The sequence below is a fragment of the Delphinus delphis genome, chromosome 3 (assembly GCF_949987515.2).
Source record: "Delphinus delphis chromosome 3, mDelDel1.2, whole genome shotgun sequence".
NCBI lineage: Eukaryota > Metazoa > Chordata > Mammalia > Artiodactyla > Delphinidae > Delphinus > Delphinus delphis.
In genome coordinates, this window is record NC_082685.1 from 84,606,785 (window position 1) to 84,634,083 (window position 27,299).

Sequence of the window (27,299 nt, forward strand, 5' to 3'; positions counted from 1 at the left end):
GAAAAATGATAAAGAAAAAAACTCCTACCATGCAGAGATTTTGTGATGACTATTAACCTATTATTTCATTTTTTTCATTAAAAAGAACATTGTTTATATAAAAAATGTCACTTTCTCGATGATGCTTATCTTTACTTGCATTTAAAATTGTATCCCAACCTGTGACCCTCTAGACCCCCAATCCCCTATCCTGCTTTGTTTTTACGCCTCGACATTTAGCACCTTCCAATGTAATACATAATTTACTTATTTATTAACTGCCATTCACCACAGAATGTAACCTCTAAGAGAGATTCTTCATTAGTTTTATTCACTGATATATTACAAGCATCTAGAAATATCCTCAGCACATAGTAGGTGCTCAATAAATATTGCTTGAATGGATAAATGAAACATACTTATCCACAGATAATAGAGAATTACTGTGCAATACTTAATATTTATCAATATTATTTTCTCCTTGGTATTTTGGCCAAAATTAGACTTAGGTGAAAAAAGACAACACTAGAAGGATGACTTTTCCTGACAAAGATGTTTACATTACCTGTCTCCACAGATTATTAGATTTCTGTAAATTAATAGATGGGCCTTAATTCTCATCGAATTATAAAGTCAAAATAAACATCAATACATATAAGAGCCTGACTACAATTCTAACCCTGACATCTGAATCACCTTGGAATTTTTATAAGAATATACAATCCATGGCCCATCTCAGCAGTACAGTTCCTTAAGGGCACTCTTCCACAGAAGCATTCACCACCAAAGAGTCTGAGTTTTGGTTAACACTGCCATTAATTAGGATCATGTAAAATAGTTAATACTTACTCTTAAATAATATTTAGGCCAAGTTTTTACTATTTTCCATGATATTATGCTTTAATTTTTAGTTCTTCCAATTCTTCCAATATTCAACTAAATTTCCCTTGTTGAAACACCATTTATAAGGATGGAATTTATAGAGAGGAAAAAGCAATGGAACTGCTTACATTAATTTCAAGCTTTTTGGGTAATGTTATTCATAAAACAATGCTTAAACATTCATTTGGTGAAAAAATCATTTATACTTTTAATATTTTGATTGTTTTTGAATAAAATGAAAAGTTATATTCTAATTATTACTGAAAGATAGAATTATGCAAAAATTTCACTGATATACGTGGGAGTATTATTTAGTTTTAAGAACTATGAATTGCAAATATTTCTACTTGTTTTATAAAACATACTGAAAAACTCATTAGTTGCCATCAATCTGAGGAATGTCCTGTTTGATTTATAAAATGTTACTTTATTACTTTAAACTACATATAGCGTTCCTTTGTAAATTCCTTAAAGACTTACTAAAGTCATTGCTTCAGTGAATAGATAAGATGTATAGAAACAAATAGCATTTCAACTACTTAAAATAAACTGGATAAATGCAATACGTGACATCACTTTCTAAAAATTTATAAGGTATCATTTAATAAATGGGTATAAGAGAAAGTTTGAAAGTACCAGAAAGCAGTTTAGCCTCTTAAACTGTATTATACATTCTCTCTAAAACATTATTTATTCATTTACTGAAAAAGTTTTTCTTCAATGATTATGAAAGATAAAACTCCAAATGATTACAAGTTCTTAATGAAATAAGAATTAATGAACTGTTATATTTTAAATTCCAAAGTCTAGTTTTTAGCTGCTGTTATCAAATGGGGATATGCTATCATTTAGTGACTTGAAAAACTATCTTTTATTCTATAATAATAATGCCAACATGAGTCATCTGCATACATAATTACTTAAAATAAATTAGGTAGCCCGTTTTAACCTATCTGCCACTAAAAAAGGCTATGAAGTAACCAATTCCACACCCACATGGGGACAAGGAAATACTATAAACCACACTTAGAGAGCAAAAGATTTACTAACTAAGGTTTCAAAGCCAAGCAAAAGAATAAATCTTCAGAAGTTCCTCTGAAAAAAATGCATGTTAGTTATCAAAACTCAAGAAGCAAGAAAATTACTCCAGTAGGGTCCCTGGTCTACATGGTAAGATCTTTATTGTCTGGTAGGACAGTAAAGGACAGCAAAGAATTATAATCCATAATTCACAATGTAATGTATAGATCACTATGGCTCAATTAATAAAAAATAGTAATAACCACAATAATTTAAACACTTCCTATTCATATCCAGATTTATCTAGAATTGGACATTTCAAATGCAGTCTTTTTTTCCTATGGAGACATTCGAATCCATTTAACAATCTAATTGTACTATTTAGAATCACATAAACTAAAAATTACTAAAATATCACCTATAGCATAATTAACTATAATATAATAGTTCTATTTACGGACTGCATACAGTTACCCACAGAAAAATCAAGGATACAGCTCAGGCTTTTTCAACCTTGGCACTATTAATATTTTGGTTTGAGTAAGTTTTTGTTGTGATTAAGAAGGGATGGGCTGTAACGTGCACTGTATGGTATTTAGTAGCATCACTGGCCTCTACCCACGAGATAGCAATAGCATCCACCAGCTGTGAAAACCAAACATGTCTGGAGACATGGCCAAATGACCCCTGGGGGGCAAAACTGCCCCCTGATAGAAACCACCAACATAAGATAAAGGAAGGAAGAAAGGAAGGGGAAGAGAGAGAGAAAGTAATTAAACTAGGCATTCTTAAACAGTTAATAAATCTGTATAAAATAAAGCTGAATTTCTAGTTGCTAGATTTAAATGTGTTTATTGTAGTTTAAGGCTATTTATAAGAAAAAATCATCTTTAAAAAAATCAGTGTTTTGTATTGTGAAAACAATAAACACATCATCAATCTCAGATAAATTCTACTGTTCTTATATAAGAAAAAAAATTAATAAGTATCTTTCTCCTTATTTCTTATTTCTATCTTAAGAATAACACCCTACCTTCCTGCTGTCTCCCAGGAATAAAAACAACTGCAGTCTTTGTTTTCAGTTTTGAAGGCAAGAGAAGAGCTTTTTCCTTTGACTCTACAGGTGGTTCCTGAAAGTGCTCTCCAGGTGACCTGAGGTGACTGACAAGTCTATTTTGCATTTACAAACAAGTTTAATAGGACCTGCATATTAACAAGAGTAATAATTTGTTACAGCAACCAGAATTACTTTTTGTATTCACTTATTACCTATATACTACTCTTTCAACTTTCTCATTTGATTACTCTTTGGCTTACCATAGATGTAACTGATCGCGCATCTTCTTCATAATTTACTACTGGAGGTGGCTCTTTCCCATCATTTTCTTGTACTTTTTGCTCTAGCAATTCTTTCTGTGCTGTAAACTTTGCCTCAGTGCATCTCAGCTGCTGGACTGACTGTTTTATCTCTTCAAGTGTCTGTTTTTGGCTTAGCAGAAGTACAATACTAAAAGAGAACAGATTAATATAAATTATTTCAACTTCTTTAAGAAATAAAGGCTTTAAAGGAAACTATATATATGTATATTTTGCTCCTATTTTCTTTCATTTTCCTCTTTATAAGAGTCATACAGAATCATAAGAATTATGAAACTAAACAGATTTTGAGTCATCACAGTAGTTACTAAATGTTAGCATTAACAAAATGGAAGGAAATGTTTAGAAGCAAAAACCAAATTCAAGATGCTTTCAAATGTATTACAATATATAGCATTCATTTTATTTTACAGTTAAAACATCTACCTCACAAAGTACAGACACTTAGGTCCAGAAGTGTAGAGCCTAAACTGAATTGATATGAGTGAAGGAGAATCTTACTTTATTTCAAATCTTAAATGGAACATAGATAAGTCAGATCTGTGCCTAGAGTAAAATAAACCAACTCAAGGTGACAGCCTGGAACCAAGCTGTGTGCATATTGTGAGGGGTGTGTTTTTAGAGCTGGGGAAAGATGTTCTGATAAGGACAAAGGGAATGAGTGTAAGTCCCCAAATCTTCCCCATAACATCATTATAAAGACAGTAGACTTCCCCATTTCTCCTTTAGAGAACTACACAGGCCACATGTTACCTTATAGTGATCTTTTAGCCCTTGGAGGCTGTCCTAAATAGGAATTTCAAATTAATCCACCCATATTAAAGCCACAAGAAAACAGGCAGTGCCGGTGAGGAATATCTCTGGGAATGCTATCATACTTCGTGTATTAATACCTCTTTTTTTTAACATCTTTAATGGAGTATAATTGCTTTACAATGGTGTGTTAGTTTCTGCTTTATAACAAAGTAAATCAGCTATACATATACATATATCCCCATATCCCTCTCTCTTGCGTCTCCCTCCCACCCTCCCTATCCCATTCCCTCTAGGTGGTCACAAAGTACCGAGCTGATCTCCCTGTGCTATACAGGTGCTTCCCACTAGCTATCTGTTTTATATTTGGTAGTGTATATATGTCCATGCCACTCTCTCACTTCGTCCCAGCTTACACTTCCCCCTCCCAGTGTCCTCAAGTCCATTCTCTATATCTATGTCTTTATTCCTGTCCTCCCCTAGGTTCTTCAGAACCATTTTTTCTTTTTTAAGATTCCAGATATATGTGTTAGCATATGGTATTTGTTTTTCTCTTTCTGACTTACTTCACTCTGTATGACAGACTCTACGTCCATCCACCTCACTACAAATAACTCAATTTCTTTTCTTTTTATGGCTGAGTAATATTCCATTGTATGTATGTGCCACATCTTCTTTATCCATTCATCTGTTGATGGACACTTAGGTTGCTTCCATGTCCTGGCTACTGTAAATAGAGCTGCAATGAATATTGTGGTACATGACTCTTTTTGAATTATGGTTTTCTCAGCGTATATGCCCAGTAGTGGATTGCTGTGTCATATAGTAGTTCTATTTTTAGTTTTTTAAGGAATCTCCATGCTGTTCTCCATAGTGGCTATATCAATTTACATTCCTACCAACAGTGCAAGAGTGTTCCCTTTTCTCCACACCCTCTCCAGCACTTATTGTTTGTAGATTTTTTGATGATGGCCTTTCTGGCTGGTGTGAGGTGATGCCTCATTGTAGTTTTGATTTGCATTTCTCTGATGATTAGTGATGTTGAGCATCCTTTCATGTGTTGTTGGCAGTCTGTATCTCTTCTTTGGAGAAATGTCTATTTAGGTCTTCTGCCCATATTTGGATTGGGTTGTTTGCTTTTTTGATATTGAGGTGCATGAGCTGCTTGTAAATTTTGGAGATTAATCCTTTGTCAGTTGCTTCATTTGCAAATATTTTCTCCCATTCTGAGGGTTGTCTTTTCGTCTTGTTTATGGTTTCCTTTGCTGTGCAAAAGCTTTTAAGTTTCATTGGGTCCCATTTGTTTATTTTTGTTTTTATCTCCATTTCTCTAGGAGGTGGGTCAAAAAGGATCTTGCTGTGATTTATGTCATAGAGTGTTCTGCCTATGTTTTCCTCTAAGAGTTTGATAGTGTCTGGCCTTGCGTTTAGGTGTTTAATCCATTTTAAGTTTATTTTTGTGTATGGTGTTAGGGAGTGTTCTAATTTAATTCTTTTACATGTAGCTGTCCAGTTTTCCCAGCACAACTTATTGAAGAGGCTGTCTTTTCTCCATTGTATATTCTTGCCTCCTTTATCAAAGATAAGGTGACCATATGTGCGTGGGTTTATCTCTGGGCTTTCTATCCTGTTCCATTGCTCTATAATTCTGTTTTTGTGTCAGTACCATACTGTCTTGATTACTCTAGCTTTGTAGTAGAGTCTGAAGTCAGGGAGCCTGCTTCCTCCAGCTCCATTTTTCTCTCTCAAGATTGCTTTGGCTATTCAGGGTCTCTTGTGTTTCCATACAAATTGGGCAATTTTTTGTTCTAGTTCTGTGAAAAATGCCATTGGTGCTTTGATAGGGATTGAATTGAATCTGTAGATTGCTTTGGGTAGTAGAGTCATTTTCACAATATTGATTCCTGCATCCAAGAACATGGTATATCTCTCCATCTGTTTGTACCATCTTTAATTTCCTTCATCAGTGTCTTATAGTTTTCTGCATACAGGTCTTTTGTCTCCTTAGGTACGTTTATTCCTAGGTATTTTATTCTTTTTGTTGCAATGGTAAATGGGAGTGTTTCCTTAATTTCTCTTTCAGATTTTTCATCATTAGTGTATAGGAAGGCAAGAGATTTCTTTGCATTAATTTGGTATCCTGCTACATTACCAAATTAATTAATTAGCTGTAGTAGTTTTCTGGTACCATCTTTAGGATTCTCTATGTATAGTATCATGTCATCTGCAAACAATGAAAGCTTTACTTCTTTTCCAATTTGTATTCCTGCTATTTATTTTTCTTCTCTGATCGCTGTGGCTAAAACTTCCAAAACTATGTTGAATAACAGTGGTGAGAGTGGACAACCTTGTCTTGTTCCTGATCTTAGAGGAAATGGTTTCAGTTTTTCACCACTGAGAACGATGTTGGCTGTGTTAAAAACCCTCCAGAAAGTAGGCGTAGAGGGAACTTACCTCAACATAATAAAGTGTATTAATATCTTAATGAACTGTGCCATGCACTACTGAAAGTAAGTTACTAATATATAAAAGACAATTGGGAAAGACAGTCTCTTCAGGAAGTGGTCCTGGAAAGTTGGACAGCCGCATGTAAATCAACGTTAGAACACACCCTCTCACCATACACAAAAATAGACTCAAAATGGCTTAAAGACTTAAATGTAAGACAAGACACCATAAAACACCTAGAAGAGATCATAGGCAAAACATTCTCTGACATAAATCGTACCAATGTTTTCTTATGTTAGTCTCCCAAGGCAACAGAAATAAAAACAAAAATAAACAAAGGAGACTTAATCAAACTTACAAGCTTTTGCACAGCAAAGGAAACCATAAAACAAAAAGACAACCTACAGAACAGGAGAAAATATTTGCAAACAATGCAACCTACAAGAGCTGAATTTCCAAAATATATAAGCAGCTCATACAACTCAACAACAAAAAAAACAAACAACCCAATTCAAAAATGGGCAGAAGACCTAAATACACATTTCTCAAAAGAAAAAATACAGATGGTCAATAGGCACATGAAAAGATGCTCAACATTGCTAATTATCAGAGAAATGCAAATCAAAACTACAGTGAGGTACCACCTCACACTGGTTAGAACAGCCATCATTAAAAAGTCTACAGGGCTTCCCTGGCGGCACAGTGGTTGAGAATCCACCTGCTGATGCACGGGACGCGGGTTCATGCCCCGGTCCAGGAGGATCCCACATGCTGCGGAGTGGCTGGGCCCGCTGAGCCTGCATGTCCGGAGCCTGTGCTCTGCAACAGGAGAGGCCACAACAGTGAGGCCTGCGTACCACAAAAAAAAGTCTACAAACAACAAATGCTGGAGAGGGCATGGAGAAAAGGGAACCCTCCTACACTGTTGGTGGGAATGTAAGCTGGTGCAGATACTGTGGAAAACAGTACAGAGGTTCCTCATAAAATTAAAAATAAAATTACCATGTGATCCAGCAATCCCACTCCTGGGCATATATCCAGACAAAACTGTAATTCAAAAAGATACATGCACCCCTATGTTCATAACAGCACTGTTCACAATAGCCAAGTCATGGAAACAACATAAAGGTCCATCGAAAGATGAATGGATAAATAAGATGTGGTACATAAAAATAATGGAATACTACTCGGCCATAAAAAAAGAATGGAATAATGCCATTTGCAGCAACATGGATGCAACTAGAGATTATCATACTAAGTGAAGTCAGAAAGAGAAATACCATATGATATCACTTATATGTGGAATCTAAAATATGACACAAATGAACCTATCTATGAAACAGAAACAGAATCACAGAAATAGAAAACAGACTGGGGTTGTCCAGGGGGAGGGGGTTTGGGGAGGGATGGAGGGGGAGTTTGGGGTTAGCAGATGTAAGCTTTTATATATAGAATGGGTAAACAACAAGGTCCTACTGTATAGCACAGAGAACTATATTCAATACCCTCTGATAAGCCATAATGGAAAAGAATATTTTTTGAAAAGAATGAATATATATGTATAACTGAATCACTTTGCAGTACAGCAGAAATTAACACAACATTGTAAATCAACTATACTTCAATTTTTAAAAATTGATTTAAAAAAAAAAGAAGGAGATCCATAGACTAGGAGAAAAGATTTACAAAAGACACATCTGATACAGGCCTGTTATCCAAAATATACAAAGATCTCTTAAATGTCAACAACAAGAAAACAAACAAACTATTAAAAAATGGGCCAAAGACCTTAACAGATACCTTACTGAAGAAGATATACAGATGGCAAATAAGCATATGAAAAAATGCTCCACATCATATGCCATCAAAAAAATGCAAATTAAAAGAACAATGAGATAGCATCATACATTTATGAGAATGGCCAAGCTCCAGGACATTGACAACACCAAATTCTGGTGAGGATGTGAAGCAACAAGAACTCTCATTCATTACTGGTGGAAATGCAAAATGGTACAGTCACTTTGGAAGACAGTTTGGTAGTTTATTACAAAACTAAACATACTCTTACCATATGGTCCAGCAATCATACTCCTTGGTATTTAGCCCAAGGAGTCAAAAACTTATGTCCACATAAAAGCCCACACATGAATGTTTACAACAGCTTTATTCAAAACTGCCACAACTGGGAAGCAACCAATAAGTTCTTCAGCAGATGAATGGATAAACTGTGGTATATCTGGACAATGGAATACTTTTCACTGCTCAAAAGAAACAAGCTACCAGCCCACAAAAAGACATGGAGGAAGCTTAAATGTACATTACTAAGTGATAGAAGCCAATCTGAAAAGGCTACATAATGTATGATTCTAATTATATGACATCTGTACAAGGCAAAACTATATGGAGACAGTAAAAAGAAAGCTATATGGAGACAGAAACAAACCAGATATTCTTCACAGGGTGAATGATCAAATTATGGTATATCTATACAGTCATGAGTTGAATTGTGTCCTCTAAAAAGATATGTTCAAATCCTAACCCCAGGAACCTCAGAATGTGGCCGTTTTGGAAACAGGGTTGTTGCAGATGTAATTAGTTAAGATGAGGTCATACTGGAGTGGTTGGGCCCTCAATCCATGACTGATGTCCTTGTAAGAAGAAGAAAATCTGGATACAGAAAAGAGACCACACGGGCAGAACACTATATGAAGATGGAGGCAGAGATTGTAGTGATGCTTCTATAAACCAAGGAATGCCTAGAACTGCCGGCCATCAGCAGAAGCTAGGACAAAGGCATGGAACAGAATCTCCCTTAGAGCCCATAAGAAACCAGCCTGCCAAGACCTTACTTCAGACTTTTGGCCTCCAGAACTGTCATAGAATAAATTTATATCTTTTTTTAAGCTGCCCAGTTTGTGGTACTTCAAAATGGCAGTCCTAGGAAACTAATACACATGCTATGGAATACTACATAAGAGTAAAAAGGAATGAAAGTACCTGGATGAATCACCAGAGAATTACAATTAATGTAAAAAGACAATCTCAAAAGGTTACATACATTATGATTCCATTTTATATAACATTTTTGGAAAGACAAAATTATAGAAATGGAAAATAGATTACTGGTTGCCCTTAACTGGTGTTAAGGAGGGGGTGGGAGATAGAAGGCAATGTAGCTATAAAAGTACAAAATGGGGGATCCTTGCAGTGATGAAAATGTTCCAAACCATGCCTGTATCAATGTTAATATCGGATTATGATATTATATTATAGTTTTGCAAGATGCTACCATTAAGGGGAACTGAAAAGGTTTATGGGATCTCTCTGTATTAATTCTTACAACTACATGCCAATCTGTAATTATCTCCATTAAAATTTAATTTAAAAATATGTATCAGTGGTTGTTCCCTGGCAGTCTAGTGGTTAGGGTTTAGTGCTTTCACCCATGCCGTGGCCCAGGTTCAATCACTGGTCGGGGAATTGAGATCCCACAGGCCGCACAGCATGGCCAAAACAAAAAGTTTCACTGCTGCTTCCTGTGGTAACGTGAGGTTTCTATCATCTCATATACCTTGGGTTTCTAAATAATCTGTTTCAGAAATAGGCCTTTTTAAATTCTTCTTCAGGAGTTCTAAATATCTATTATGTCATATCGGCAATCACTTAGACATTCTGAGACACTATCCTAACACCAAGAATTAGGAAATACATAAAAGGGAATATCACTCAGCCATAAAAAAGAATGAAATAATGCCATTTGCAGCAATTTGGATGGACTTAGAGATTATCATACTAAGTGAAGTAAGTCAAAGACAAATATCATATAATATCACTTATATCTGGAATCTAAAAAAGTGATACAAATGAACTTATTTACAAAACAGAAATAGACTCACAGACTTAGAAAACAAACTTATGATTACCAAAGGAGAAAGGTAGGGGGGAGGGATAAATTAGGAGTTTGAGATTAACGTATACACACTACTATATATAAAATAGATAATCAACAAGGACCTACTAAATATATTAACATCTTGCTTTTGTTCAATAATTACTTTTTTTTTTTTTTAAAGTTTTATTTATTTTTTTTTTATTTTTGGCTGTGTTGGGTCTTCGTTTCTGTGCGAGGGCTTTCTCTAGTTGCGGCGAGCAGGGGCCACTCTTCATCGCGGTGCGCGGGCCTTTCACTGTCGCGGCCTCTCTTGTTGTGGGGCACAGGCTCCAGACACGCAGGCTCAGTAGTTGTGGCTCACAGGCCTACTTGCTCTGCAGCATGTGGGATCTTCCCAGACCAGGGTTCGAACCCTTGTCCCCGGCATTGGCAGGCAGATTCTCAACCACTGCGCCACCAGGGAAGCCCCAATAATTACTTTTTAAACAATACTGTTATATAATCACTATGTAACACACTATAATTATTTTATATGCTTATAACACCATTGAGCAAAAAAGCTATAAATATTTCAAGAAGAAGAAAATTACAATAAATGCATGATTGTATAATACAAGATGCACAAGAAGCTATAAATAAATTTAAAACATTGAAGGGATCAGGACTTATGCAGGTGCTATTTACTCCCTATTTCTGACTACTCTTTCCATGCATTCTTCACTTGGAGGGCACTTTCTGTCCTTCAGGTCTCAGCAAAACTGCCATTTCCTACAAGACCCCTGACCACCTATCTTAAGTGGGTACTCCTCTGTTATTCTTCTATCTGAACTCCTTGTTTCACAGCAATTATCACAATTGTTAATGTCCTGTTTTGTACTGGTCTACTCTACAAAAGTGTAAGCTTCATGAGACATGTGACCATATGTGTCTTAACCTTTCACTGTATTCATAGCACCTAGTGGATATAATCTAAAAATTCTGAGACAAAAATAAAAGGTACCTGAGTTTGCAAACCAGAACAATACTCCAGATGGTTCAAGTATTACCTTCACTACAAGCCAGATGTGAATCTTTGCAAGTCTCTTAAAATTTCTGGCCCTCAGATATCACATAATTTGAAAGACAAGGAGGTTGAATCAAGTGATCTCTTAAGATTTTGCATGGCTCTAAGAGTTATGATTTTATAATGTACAAAGTATTTTTAAGTACTCGGTGATAATGGTACAGCATAATACAAAACTGAATAATCATTCACTTTCTGTAAATCAAACTAAGCATTAAAACCAATAGTAACATTACCAGCTCTTTATGCCAATGAGTCATAAATGACATTTGCTTGGTATATTTTCCCATAAACTATTTTCTAATACAGTAGTCAAGGATCATAGATCAGGAGAAGATGGATATTATTTCAGTTTGAATAAAAATGCGTTGGAAGTACTGAGCAAAGATATGTATACTAGAGTGACGCTTTGTGTTCTATTAAAATTATACCATTTCAAATGGTTGGTTTTATTCCTTTCACCCACCCTTTTTTTTTTTTTTTTTTTGCAGTACGCGGGCCTCTCACTGTTGTGGCCTCTCCCGTTGCGGAGCACAGGCTCCGGATGCGCAGGCTCAGCAGCCACGGCTCACGGGCCCAGCCGCTCCGCGGCATGTGGGATCTTCCCGGACCGGGGCACGAACCCGTGTCCCCTGCATCGGCAGGCGGACTCTCAACCACTGCGCCACCAGGGAAGCCCCACCCTATTTTTTAAATAAAATTTTGCAATAGCTGTACTTCAACTGAGACCTGCATCATTTATATAAGCTAAAACTCTGTGTTTCTTAGTGTGAATTTAATGTCACATAAAAACCATTCTTTAAGTTCATTTTTCACTTTATATTATTCAATTATAGGACTCAAAGCTATCAAATGATTTCTCATATCGTTTATTTTTTCACTGTTATTATAAGATGCTTTGGAGAAATTTATGTTAAACCCAAATTTAAAGGTTTTAACATTAGTCCCTCATATGTTATATTTTCATAGGAACACAAATGCTATTTCTATTAAGTAAACATTCACATAATTCCATTAATTTAGAAATAATTTAAGAATGTAAATTATCTAATATAGGATATTTTTAGTATTTGGAAAAAATGTAGTTTTGTTTTATTGTTTTGTTACTTTCATTTTTTATTTATTTATTTATTTTTGGCAGCGTTGGGTCTTCGCTGCTGCATGCGGACTTTCTCTAGTTGCTGCAAGTGGGGGCTACCCTTCACTGCAGTGCACAGGCTTCTCATTGCAGTGGCTTCTCTTGTTGAAGAGCACGGGCTCTAGGTGTGCGGGCTTCAGTAGTTGTGGCACGTGGGCTCAGTAGTTGTGACTCGTGGGCTCTAGAGCGCAGGCTCAGTAGTTGTGGTGCATGGGTTTAGTTGCTCCGCGTCATGTGGGATCTTCCCAGACCAGGAATAGAACCCATGTCCCATGCATTGGCAGGGGGATTCTTAACCACTGCGCCACCAGGCAAGTCCCTGTTTTATTACTTTTAACTAACATGGTATATGAAGCTATAAATATCTGCAGAGTAAAAATAAATCTATTTTTGAAACTAGATAAAAATTGCTCTTAATCATATATTTAAATAAATATATGTAGACATATATATTTACATATACACACAAAAAATGGAAATGTTTAAGAAATATTAAGAAAGTGAAATGCAAACATTTACCCTAGAATCCCTTTCAGACTATTTGTTTAGCAAAATATTTTAACATATGATTCAAAGACAAACTTCAACCCTACCAATGTCTAAATTAATGAGATTTCAAAATGACTACTTAGTTATATAAATATGCTTAACATTTTCAAGATTATGCCCTGAAGCTAACAATAAAAACTCCATTAATAACAAAGGGGTGACAGAACTTGGGTTAAACAGGACTCATTCCCTGAACTGCTTGACATACTTATCCCGTCTAATTTATTCTCCTAAGAACACTGTTAAAATCGTAAGATAAAGCAATTACTGTGATCAAACAGACAGAAACCTTGGAGTCAGGAACTCATGCATTTTCTATCACTTACTGGGTATGTGATTCTAAGTAAGTTATCTAAGTTCTCTAAGTCTTACGGGTAAAATCCAGGTAATTACACAGGGAGCATAGTGAAGATAACATTCAGTGAATTAACATATATAAAACAACTAGCATAGTATGTGGAACAGAGTACAAACTCAAGAGATATTATTTCCCATATGTCCACCACCCTTTAAGCTTCCTCTCCTCTACGCCCATTCTCATCTTCTGATAAATACAAGTAGGTGGAGGAATGTGGATCACACTGATTATGTAGATGAAGAGAGAATCGAAGATGTGAGTCAAGAGAACATACCAAAAAAATCAAAGAATCTACAACTACCAGGATAAGACAACACTTAAAGATTGCCTCCCCCAGCAACTCAGACATGCTGGTGAGAGGGTCAGCTAACCTACTGTATTTCTTTATATCTGCTAAATTATAAAACAGGAGTCATTTACAATGTGCACATGTACAAAACTGTAAAACGTACAACTGCTTGGTCATCTGAAGAGATTTACTAGCAAATAGAGAAAAACAAAAGATAATTTTTTTAACTTTATACGTGCAATGGTTGATAAATTTTATTTTTATAATCCCAGTAGAATCTTCTGTTGATGCAATACTGAAAATTTCCAGATTTATTAAAGGAATATCCAGAGTAACTCAAATTTCCCTGTTCTCACCTTTAAAAGGCTCATCAATTTCAATATGACATTTAACACCAAGTTGTAATAAAAGCCATAGTATAAGTGGGAGAAGTAGGCTCCTAATATCCTGAGTTATACAACAGGATAGATGGTGTTGCCATTCACTGAAATTTTAAAAAATACTAAGAGTGAACTAGGTTGCATTGGGTTGGGTTATATTGAGGGGATTTTTTTTTTTTTTTTTTTTTTTTTTTTTTTTTTGCGGCATGCGGGCCTCTCACTGTTGTGGCCTCTCCCGTTGCGGAGCACAGGCTCCAGACGCGCAGGCTCAGCGGCCATGGCTCATGGGCCTAACCGCTCCGCAGCATGTGGGATCTTCCCGGACCAGGGCACGAACCCGTGTCCCCTGCATCGGCAGGCGGACTCTCAACCACTGGGCCACCAGGAAAGCCCTTGAGGGGATTTTTAATTCAGCCTTAGATATGAGAAATTTAGTGTACTTCTGAGGCACCCAAGGAGGCATGTCAAGTAGGCAACTGATTACACGGCCATAGAGTTCAGAGAGGAACTCTGAGCGAGAGTAATATACATGAGTCATCTTCAGGGGATCACCTAGAGATAGAGTACAGAGAGGAGAATGACATAGCCTAGGGCCATGCCTTGGGTAACTCCAAAATATTCTGGCTGAGTGGGGAGGATGAATTTACAATGGAGTGGCCAGAAAGAGAGAAGCAAGATCTGTCACCTTGGTCCCAAAGGCCAAGAGAAATGAAGTCAACAAAGATACTGTGAGGAGGTCAAGTAAGATCATTGCTAAACTTAGCAATATAAAGGTCATTGATGATCTCATAGATACCTACCTATTTCAACAGTGACAGGGCAGAAGCCAGATATCTGTGGGTTAATTACTAAGTGAGACTTGAGGAAATGAGTGCTCATTAGCACTCTTACAACAAGTTTGACTAAGAAAACAGAAAGCAAAGACAGTAATTGAGGGAAAAGATGAAGATTAATGACAGGTTATCTAGGGTGGTAAGAAAGGTAGAGATTATTTTCAGGAGTCAAAACCTAAGAATATTTAAAAAGTGAGCACAGGACACAGTTGAGAAGAAAAGGTGAACATAATATATAAAACAATGTAAAATTTCTGGGAAAGTAAGAGATGATGAGATATAAAAATAGGCACAAGAAATAGACAGGAAAAGGAACAGATCCTCTATGGAAGTAAGGAAAGAGAATGGGTACAAACGTGGTGCATTTAGATATCTAAAATATCTAGAAAATAAGGGACTTGCCACCTAATGATTCTAATTTTTTCTATAATGTAGGAGAGGTCCATCTGCTGACTATGATGGGGTATATAAAAGGATCAGAAATTTGAGAGAAGTAGAAAATATTTGAAAGGTTGTGTAGAAAGTAAGAGCAAGTATAGACCAGACAAATGCTACACATCACAATCCTTGAAAGTCTTGACAAATCACACCAATTGGGAAAGTATGATAGCAAGAAATTTATATATTCTAGTCTAGGATTAGAGAAACCATACCAGTAACCCCTGTTAGAGATGCAAACAATGACCAAAGTCAGATTAGAAATTTTAAATTTTAGATCGAAATTTAAACCTTAATATAGTAGAAAACATAATTATTGAAATCAGTAAAAACAAGAGTATAGCAAAACAAGTTATGTCAGAGGATCCATGAAAATATTTACAGATCCAGAAATCAGCAAGAAAAACAACAGTAAGACAAAAACAGCACAGCGAATATCAGAAGGATTTTTATAGGTGAAACAGACTGCTCTTTTTTAGTAAGTTTATTTGCTTCCTTCTAACACAGTAGAAACCAGTTTCTAGATAATACTGGTCTGTCACTTTCTTAACAAGGAATTCACAGTGAATCTGGTAGACTTTGATGAGGGGGAGTAAAGACAGGTTTTAACAGGGTTTTTCAGAAAATAATTCAAACCATTAAAACATTGAGACATATGATCAATACACTATATTGATAAAAACACAAAATCACTCTTCTAGAGTCCAAGAAAGTAATTCAACCATACACAGTTTTATACTTAATATGAAATTTCAGCTTCTAGAAATTACACATCCATAATTCCATGTAACTGAAGTACTTCTGTAAAATTACACCAATTAAACTTTCTTCCTTCAAATTATTTTTGTTTTACTCACTCAGACTTCTTTTCATAGGTCTTAGAAGATTCCTCAATCCTCTTCTCTAACTCCAGGACAGCTTCCTCCTTATTTAAAAGCATCTGCTGTGTCTGTATAAGTTCCTCTGCTAAAGTTTTCAACCTAGAATGAACAGTTTCCTCATTATCAATCAATACATTAATTACACTCACTTTATACATACAAAAAAAAAAAGGGATTCATATATCTAAGGTTGCAATGTCCAAAACAGTAGTCGCATGTAATTTTACACTACCAAATGTAAAATAGCTAGTGGGAAGCAGCTGCATAGCACAGGGAGATCAGCTCGGTGCTTTGTGACCACCTAGAGGGGTGGGATACGGAGGATGGGAGGGAGACGCAAGAGGGAGGAGATATGGGGATATATGTGCACGTACAGCTGATTCACTTTATTATAAAGCAGAAACTAACACACCATTGTAAAGCAATTATACTCCAATAAAGATGTTAAAAAAAAAAGTTAATGCATATAAAAATATAAATTTAATTAATTAATTAAGAGTAAAATTTCAGTTCCTCAGTTCCATCAGCCACCTTTCAAGCACTCAACAGACACATGTGGCTAATGGCTACCCCTTTGGACAGAGAAAAGAACATTTCAATAATCACAGTGAGTACTCTTGGACAGTCTGTTTTAGGGAGTCTTATTCATCAAACAGCAAAAGAGAAAGAGAAACTGAAAATGGAGAAAGAGAAAAGGACTAAAGTAAAAAATACCTGTCATCTCCCAGGAAGAGTGTATAGTGAAAAAAACGCGATTTTTGTTTTCAGAATAACATGTATTTATAATCTGGCTTTGCCACTTTTTATCTGAGATTCTGGGCAACTTGCTTAAGCTCATTGGATCTATTTTCTCATTAGTATTTTGGGTACTGTAATACCTGCTTCAGAGCATTGTTTTGAAGATGAAATACACTAATGTATAAACAATGAATGGTACTTAGGAGGCATCTGAGTAAATAACATCTAGTATTATTTGCATATATTATCCCATTTAATTCTCACAACAACGTATGAGATAGATACTGTTATCCTTATTTTAAAGAAAAGAAAGTAAGGCTCAGTCACATGGTAATTTAATATAAACTATTTCTGTTGTCACATATTACAATAGAGGTATTTTTTATTAATATATAGATTTGAGTACAATTAAATACGTAAAATTAATATGTACCCATAGACCAGACAATTTTTGGTCACATAAAATGCATTTGGTCCTGAATAGAAATATTTCTACCACGAAAACACACACAGCTGGAATCTAAAAAATAATACAAATTAACTTATTTACAAAACAGAAACAGACTCACAGACATGGAAAACAAATTTATGGTTATCAAAGGTGAAAGGGAGGGAAGGAATAAATTAGAAGTATGGGATTAACAGATATACACCACTATATATAAAATAGATAAGCAACAAGGATTTACTGTATGGCACAGGAAACTATATTCAATATCCTTTAATAACCTATAATGGAAAAGAATCTGAAAAAGAATATATATATATATATATATATATATATATATATGTATATATAACTGAATCACTTTCCTGAACACCTGAAATTAACACAGTATTTTAAATCAACTATAGTTCAACTACAAAAAGGAAAAATAAAATTTCTATAATCATAAAATATACATACACAGCTATCATATCACATTAAAATTTTTATCTTCAGCTTTTTAAAGCGAGACATGAAACCCAAAATATACAAAATATTAAATAACCCAAGTATATGAATATTTGAATTTATTTAAAGTTAAAGAGATGATAAATAAAGTCAAAAGTAAAAGTCAAACTTCGAAGAAATATTTGCATTGGGAATTACAAGCAAAAGCTCATGTAGAAAAACTCTTAGAAAAAAGTCAACCTACTATGAAAATGGACAAAAAACACAACAGGAAGTTCATCAAGAAAAATTCAAATGATCAGTAAGCACACGGAAATATTTACAACCTGAATCACAAAAAAAAAAACCCTGCAAATTAAATGAATAGTAAGTTATTTTTCACCTACTAAAATTGACAAGCATGAAAAAGTGATAATATTCAGTATTCTCAATATTGTAGAAAGAAAGAAAAAGGAAGGAAGGAAGATATAGGAAGGATGGAAGGGGTATAGGATTGGAATAGGGGGTGATTTAAGGACAAAAAAGCCTCTCATATTTTACTCTATATTTATCTATATTATTTAAATCTCATAACAAAAGTGAATATGATTTTTAAACTATTAAATAATATGTAATAGAGATAGAAGAGGTAGAAAAACTATGAGACATAATCAGAACAACTCAAAATATAGGGAAGGAGGGAGAGAGGGAGGGAGGAAGGAAGGAAGACACATACCCTATTGATGTGACAAAACTAGCACAAATTTTTTAGTGGTCAACTTGGAATTGTCTCTCAAACTTCAAATTAGAATATTCTTTGACCATCTAAAAATCTGTCTTACCAGAATACTTTACAAAGTGCACACAATCAGTCCATATGAAGATGTTTGTTATAACACTGTTTATAAAACAAAAAACTAAAAAATATTTAAATGTTCATCAACAGGGGAATAGCTGAATAAATTTTAATCCATTTAAGATACAGAGCATACAGTCACTAAAAAGAATGAGGTGCACACATAAAACATTCTTCCAAGGCAAAGTCTTAAATTAAAAGGCATGATGCTGAAAAATACATATAGCATGGTTCCATTTATATTGAAATAAATGTATGTGTATATGTGCTACTGACTGAATTGTATTCCCTCAAAATTCATATGTTGAAATCCTAACCCTCAAAGTGATGGTATTTGGAGAGAGGGACTTTGGGAGGTAATTAGGGTTAGATGAGTTTGTGAGGGTGGAGCCTTCATGATGGGATTAGTGTCCTTAGACGAGACACCAGAGGGTTCGCTCATGCTGTCTCTCTCTCCAATCCCAGACAAAGAAGAGGTCATGTGAGTACACAAGAAGGCAGCAGTCTACACCCAGGAAAATAATTTCACCAGGAGCCAAACTGGCCAGCACCTTGATCTGGAACTTCTAACATCCAGAACAATGAGAAGTAAATGCTGTTGATTAATCCACCCATTCATGGTATTTTATCATGGCAGCCATAGCAGATTAATACACTATGTATGTATTTATGTGTGGAGAAAAAACAGGTTACTACAAACCAAACTTTCATCATCACTCTGAGGGGTTTGGGATTGGAATAAAGCGTGATTTAAGGACAAAAAAGCCTCTTGTATTTTACTCTATATTAATCTATATTAGTTAAATCTCTTATAACAAAAATTAATTTGATTTTTAAACTATTAAATAATAGGTAATAGAGATAGAAGAGACAGAAAAACCATGAGACATAATCAGAAGAACTCACAAAACAGTAATCCAGATTACTTCATCTATGTTAAGAGTTAAGCAACATAATAAATCTCAACAGGTTTCTGAGGGCAGTAATATATTATAGCAAAACATAATCAATGATGCTTATAATAATGATCCAGAATCATAAGGGAAAGGTTAAATTAGATAGGTATTTTTTTAAGAATATATATATATATTTACAAGAGACATACATCAAATCTGGTAAAATTATTTTGTTGAATTTGATGACAATATAAGCTTTGATTATCAGGAAAATTCAGTTTTGTAGAATAGTTCATATCCTGACTACTAGACACAGAAAGCATTACTGTATTAAAATTAGAGGTCATTCTCAAGAAACCTACATTTCAACTTCTGGCTTCAAGCTACTTATTAACAACTATAAATACATAAGTAAATAACACTCACACATAATGCTTTGCTCTTTATAAAACTCTGCCCTATATATAATCTCATTTAATCAGCATGAAAGTCTGGAACACAGGACCCTACCTCTGTACCCGTCCCAACCCCAGTCTAGAGGTAATAAAGACAAGCTTCTCACCACTGCCTTGGCCATGTTGCATCAAAGCTGAATTTGGTAGAAAGCTCTTTCCCTCTCTTTATCACTTTCCTCTCCTCTGTTCTTTTACTTCTCTCTCCTATACCTTTCTCTATTCTCTTCTTTTCTTCCTGCTCAATTTTCCATTCACCTCTCTTCTCAATTCTTCCTTCATTCATCTAAACAGGTGTTTACTAAGAGCATACCTTGTGTCAGGCATGCTCCTAGACACTAGGGATACAACAATAAACAAGTTTGGCTTCAGGAAACTTACATTCTAGTAGAAGAGACATCGACCTTTTTTCTTCCAACCCTCTCTTCTTCTTCTTTCCTCTCTTTGACTATTACTGTTTCTTTCCCTAGTTTCTTCTCAATTCTTCTCACTGTACCATATTCTCTGCTCCATCCTGAAATAAATACATAGTCCCACCAAACTGTAAGATGCAGGCACCATGGCTTACTCTTCACAGCACATCCCTTACACTTAGCACAGTGTCTTGCACACTCTGCAAGTATGTGCTCAACTCAGTTCTCTGTGTCTTGTTTTTCTCATGAGTTCACACATTAAGCTTTTTTCTGCAATTCCCTAATAACTCCCAAGGCTCTCCTGATTCCAATCATTCTCAATTATCTAGAGTGTGAAACCAAAGAGCTACCTCAATGTGAGAACAGCACAATTTATGATTTTCACCCACCATATGGGCTAAACTGATATATGAACCCCTACTGCAGTGGTGCAGTGAGGGAAGCTTTAGTTCTCTGTATATAGATGTCATTAGTACAGGGCTGACTCCTTTCATGCAAACATTTTATTGTCAAGCTAATCACTTTACCTTTCTACATCAGATTAAGAGAATTATTTGTGTTTATAATTCTACACCTCTACTGCATTTTGTAAAGCACCTTACTCTGGTATAACAGACAACAGGTCTAGAAGCAGACACCTTCATGTTCAATATTTACTTGGCTTTTCTAAACTTCCATTTTCTTCCCTAATAAAACAGAAATTAATACTTAATTTAAAGAGTTCCTGTAACTATGATGAATAGTTTTAAAGTTCCTAACATGGATTTGGAAGCATAGTATATTCCCTATAAATGTAACTGTATATTATTAACCAATTTTACTAGTTTCGTAAAAAATATTTTTCTGAAAAGTAACTTTAAATATTGTCTTCTAGGGAATTCCCTGGCGGTCCAGTGGTTAGGACCCCGTGCTTTCACTGCAGAGGGCCCAGGTTCGATCCCTTGTCGGGGAACTACAATCCCACAGGTCACATGGCACAGCCAAAAAAAAAGAAAAAAAAAATTGTCTTCTATTTTTTTAAAGAATATTTTGTTAACATTGGACGCAAAAGTTAACATTGCTCCCAAGGCAGAGGTAGGATTGAGTGTATTTTAAATAAAACTCAAGAACAGGTTATATTATTTATACATTATTCCTAATTAAGGACAAGTAAAGTAAAGAAATTGCAAGAATGCTACATTGAAAGTAGAGGAGCCATTCATAATTAAAAGTTGTTTTTCCCTTTATAACAGTGTCATTCCCAAGAACTCTAACTTTTTGGAAATGTGAAGAATTTCGGTTCCATGAGAAATTAACATAAGCTTGCATGTCTTTGTTATTCTTGATGCAAACAAAACAGTATGTCTCTATACACACACATATACATACACATACATGTTGATTTGATGTGACATGACAGTAATAGTATCACCACAAATCTAAAAGGAAGCAAAAAATGGGGAGTTTTACTATTGATTTCTTCATATTTATCACTTGGAAAAATTCAAGGGAAGACAGTTGATTGTGGTGAGCATCATAGTTACTCTAGTTAATTGTAGTGTTGCCCTCTTTTTACTTTGAAATGGGGTAAGAAGGGAGGAATGAGGTGAAAGCCAGAGTCCTGATCCATTGTTTAAACCACCTTAGACTGCCTAACTCCCTCTATCAGAGACCACTGGCACGTGGCAATTCTAGCCAAGTATATTAAAATCCAAATCTGCTAATACTTTCTACTTCCTTTAGCAATCATTCAGCCTTCTGAAAAATATCATATAAGCTTTCAATGAAGAATTAAATATGAAGTTTTGTTTATGCTAAACTTGTGACGTACACATGTCAGCTCATTTGTGAGAAGAATGAGGTGGTACTCGTGATTTCTTTTCAAATTTCTGATTTGTGCTAAAACAATTTTAACCCAGAAAGAGAAAGAAACCTACCACCAGCTTATTAGATTCTCTAAAGAGCTGGAAAGGTCCTAGAAGTTAAAACAAAGGCCTAGAAGAGCTAGTAATACTTCTGTTCTCTGGCAGGTCTGTTATGTTAGCTAGAATTTACTACCTGTTACGTTGAGTAATGAAGGCTGGAAGAAGAAAGAAAGGAGACAAGAAAAAGGGAAGGAGAAGAAGATCACAGAAAAAGGAATAATAATATTAGTTTCCTCTACTTCATCTCGCTCTTGATCATGTCAAAAAAAATAGTACCTCTTCTTCAGGCTTTAATCTTTTACAGCCTTAGCGCAAACAAAGCATAGCAGAGCTTTATGCAAAGTCTTCTTAAATAAAAAATTGAGTAAAGATAAGCCTTTGAAGTCAAAATTTCTTAATATTTCTAAATCTCTACAGACCCACGGTTGCAAATTCAAAGTACAAAAGACAAAGAAGATTTAGAAGAATGGAATTATATGGGGAAAATATTGTCCCTTTTCTCCACCTGGAGTGGAATGAATTAAGAGGAAAACATTCCAGTATATACAGGTTATATATAGATGACTTAATAAACATAAAAATAGTTTGCAAATTTCAAAGAACTATTCACTACGATGTCATTGTTGTATATGTTCTGTACACAAATATAACAGTAACAGTTCAAAAGGCTTATTTAAAATTTTTAATTAGATATCATGGTATACTTAAAGAATCATGACGCAAATATCTAAATGTCATAAAATGACACTATCTCATTTAAAAAAACTCACAAAACTGACATAATACTTAACATGTACTGACTGACAAGCACAGTTTTAAGCACTTTAGAAATAGCACTTAAATTCACATCAGTCTTATAACAAAACTATTAGTATTATTTTCATTATCATATGAGGAACTGAAGTACAGAGAGGTTAAGGATCTTGTCCAAGTTCACAGAGCTGGTATGTGGAAGACCTGGTATTAGAGCCCAGGCAGCTTAAACTCTAAGTCCATGATCTTAACAACTAATATTCTCCATCTTAGTAATTCCACCTCACAAAATTTATCCAATATATATGCTTCAACAAGTGTACAAAGCTGTAAATACAAGGATGTTTACTGTGCCACGACTTATACTCGCAATAACCAAAGGTGAATTTACTATGATGCTAATGACACATAACCTTCAGAAACCACACCTGCATGATACATTCCAAGGTCCCATACTTAATTTTATATTTGGAAATTTGTATAGCTTTTCTGTTAGATGTTCCTCCCCTCCAAATTTTGTAAGCTTCAGGCTCGACAGAATCTGCATCTGCCGCTGGCAATAAAAAAATCTACAGTAGAAATAACATAAATGTCCACCAATAAATAACTAAATTAAATGAATTGTGTTACATACACGAAAGCAGGAAAGCACTGTACACTACTAAGAAGATTTCATATATGTTAAGAAAAGTAGATGATGCAAGAGTATGTATAGAATGACTCCACTGAAGAATACAATTTATATACATTCATATGCTTATATTTTGCAGTTTTATCACCCACATGTATTAGTTAGAAAATTTTTAAAAATTTGGTTGTATTTAAAAGATACAAAAGCTTAAAGCAATTATTGTGGATAATAACAAGCTTCTAATACTTATAACAATACTTTGTATATCTTCAAACCATTGGCTATTATTATTTAAATCATACAGCACTCTTAAAGAGACCCAACTTCCTAAAACATTATGAATTGCAAATTCCTAATACTGTCACATTAATTGTGACATTTGGGTTAATAAAAACCCAAGTGGAATAAGGGTTACAGTTGCCTGAAGTAATTTTTCTGACAACTCTTCTTCTCTATTACTTCTATTACTTACTTCTATTACTTATTTACTTCTTCTCTATTACATAAATTGAAGAAATAAACCATTTCTTGGAAACTCTTTCTTAAAATACAATTGCAGCAGCATAGCAATTTATGGATGACCTTCTCTCCCATGTCACAAATCTATTAGCTTTTCTCAAGATTAAACAGATTAAACCGAAGAGGATGGCTCCTAACCAACCAAGCAAAAGTTGTGAATTTCTCCTAATATACAACCTAATCCACCTCAATACAAAAAATCCACCTGCCTTCCATGATTTATTTGGTTAAGATCAAACTGTCCTTCTAACATATCATCTGCCTTCTAACATTTTACATATTTCCAAATCTTCCCAACTCACTCACTCAAAAAGTATTTCCCTAACACAATCCAATATAACTGCAGTATATGTTTAAACAAAGACCAAAATCGAGTTAAGATTATAAATGAAAACAGCCAAAAACAGACATAACAAAACCCGAGGTCCTGCTTAACATGTGAGAGTACTGCATTATTTGTCATTCCATTAATTGATAAGGTTGATTCAGACATTCCAATGGGTTAAATTGGTGTCATTCCTTACAACAAAAGTCAGCAAACATTTTCTATAAAAGTCTGGAGAGTAAATATTTTAGGCTTTGCCCCCATGAGGCAAAATCAAGGATATTATATAAGTATTAATATAGCAAAAGAGAAAAAAAATTCACAAATATTTTATCGACAAATTCAAAATATAATAATAACTGGGTACAATTTATTGTTACACCAGTCTACTAAAAAGGACAGAAATCTTTCGAGGGTGCTATTATTTCCTTTCACTGGGACTCAAAGTTAGTGCTTATCAACAAAATCCACTATAATATTCACTTGTAAATGAAGATATGTAATGAGATTTTATGTATTTCACTTTAAAAAGATAGGTACTGCCAAATACTAGTATCAATCCATGAGCATATTTTAATTGAGCACATTTATTGCTTAGCAAGCATTTATAAAATTATATTGCATGCTTTTTAGCATGTCAGTACGTTGCAGATTCATCACTTCTAATTGAAAGTTATGTGGGAATTCCTCAACTGCACAGTTAAATGGATTTTGAAATGTCAAAATATTTGTACCGAAGTCCAAAATTCACACCTGGAAATGTAGTTTGAGCTCAAAAAATACATCAGCTACAAATTTGGTGGGAATGGTGATCTGGCTTCATGTTTTAATGTTTGACAGTACAGGAAGTATATAAAACTGCCTGACATTACCTGGGATTCAAACAACATTAGTTGTCATCCTGACATTAATGGAGTATAAGTTCTATATGTAAGCACAGAATGATATTGTAATTTTAGGTTTAATTCATTACATAGCTAATTTCCAAAGCTTTTAGAATTTAGTGTTCAATAACAATGGTTGAGGGAAATTCTTTTCTTTTTTTTTTTACATCTTTATTGGAGTATAATTGCTTTACAATGATGTGTTAGTTTCTGCTTCATAACAAAGTGAATCAGTTATACATATACATATGTTCCCATTTCTCTTCCCTCTGGCATCTCCCTCCCTCCCACCCCTCCAGGCGGTCACAAAGCACCAAGCTGATCTCCCTGTGCTATGCGGCTGCTTCACACTAGCTATCTACTTTACGTTTGGTAGTGCATATATGTCCATGCCACTCTCTCACTTTGTCACAGCTTACCCTTACCCCTCTGCATATCCTCAAGTCCATTCACTAGTAGGTCTGTGTCTTTATTCCTGTCCTACACCTAGGTTCTTCATGACATTTTTTTTTCTTCAGTTCCATATATATGTGTTAGCATACGGTATCTGTCTTTCTCTTTCTGACTTACTTCACTCTGCATGACAGACTCTAGGTCTATCCACCTCATTACAAATAGCTCAATTTCGTTTCTTTTTATGTCTGAGTAATATTCCATTGTACATATGTGTCACATCTTCTTTATCCATTCATCTGATGATGGGCACAAAGGTTGTTTCCATCTCCGGGCTACTGTAAATAGAGCTGCAATGAACATTTTGGTACATGACTCTTTTTGAATTATGCTTTTCTCAGGATATATGCCCAGTAGTGGGATTGCTGGGTCATATGGTAGTTCTATTTGTAGTTTTTTAAGGAACCTCCATACTGTTCTCCATAGTGGCTGTACTGATTCACATTCCCACCAGCAGTGCAAGAGTGTTCCCTTTTCTTCACACCCTCTCCAGCATTTATGGTTTCTAGATTTTTTGATGATGGCCATTCTGACTGCTGTGAGATGATATCTCATTGTAGTTTTGATTTGCATTTCTCTAATGATTAATGATGTTGAGCATTCTTTCATGTGTCTGTTGGCAGTCTGTATATCTTCTTTGGAGAAATGTCTATTTAGGGCTTCTGCCCATTTTTGGATTGGGTTGTTTGCTTTTTTCTAATTGAGCTGCATGAGCTGCTTGTAAATTTTGGAAATTAATCCTTTGTCAGTTGCCCCATTTGCAAATATTTTCTCCCATTCTGAGGGTTGTCTTTTGGTCTTGTTTATGGTTTCCTTTGCTGTGCAAAAGCTTTGAAGTTTCATTAGGTCCCATTTGTTTATTTTTGTTTTTATTTCCACTTCTCTAGGAAGTGGGTCAAAAAAGATCTTGCTATGGTTTATGTCGTAGAGTGTTCTGCCTATGTTTTCCTCTAAGAGTTTGATAGTGTCTGGCCTTACATTTAGGTCTTTAATCCATTTTGAGCTTATTTTTTGTATGGTGTTAGGAAGTGATCTAATTTCATACTTTTACATGTACCTGTCCAGGTTTCCCAGCATCATTTATTGAAGAGGCCGTCCTTTCTCCACTGTACATTCCTGCCTCCTTCATCAAAGATAAGGTGACCATATGTGCATGGGTTTATCTCTGGGCTTTCTATCCTGTTCCATTGATCTATCTCTCTATTTTTGTGCCAGTACCATACTGTCTTGATTACTGTAGCTTTGTAGTATAGTCTGAAGTCAGGGAGCCTGATTCCTCCAGCTCCGTTTTTCGTTCTCAAGATTGCTTTGGCTATTCGTG

General features: G+C 35.0%; 1 protein-coding gene across 7 annotated transcripts in view; it reads right to left on the minus strand.

Annotated features, from left to right (window-relative positions):
• Window positions 1-27,299, minus strand: part of FER (FER tyrosine kinase) — a 468,208-nt gene that overhangs the window by 302,481 nt on the left and 138,428 nt on the right. For all 7 annotated transcript variants that reach the window (XM_069540597.1, XM_069540596.1, XM_069540595.1 and 4 more), the window contains 2 exons: window positions 16,257-16,379; window positions 3,199-3,388 (listed from right to left, as the gene is read on the minus strand). In XM_069540597.1, coding sequence (XP_069396698.1) covers window positions 3,199-3,388; window positions 16,257-16,379 — 313 coding nt within the window. The remainder of the gene's footprint in view (window positions 1-3,198; window positions 3,389-16,256; window positions 16,380-27,299) is intronic.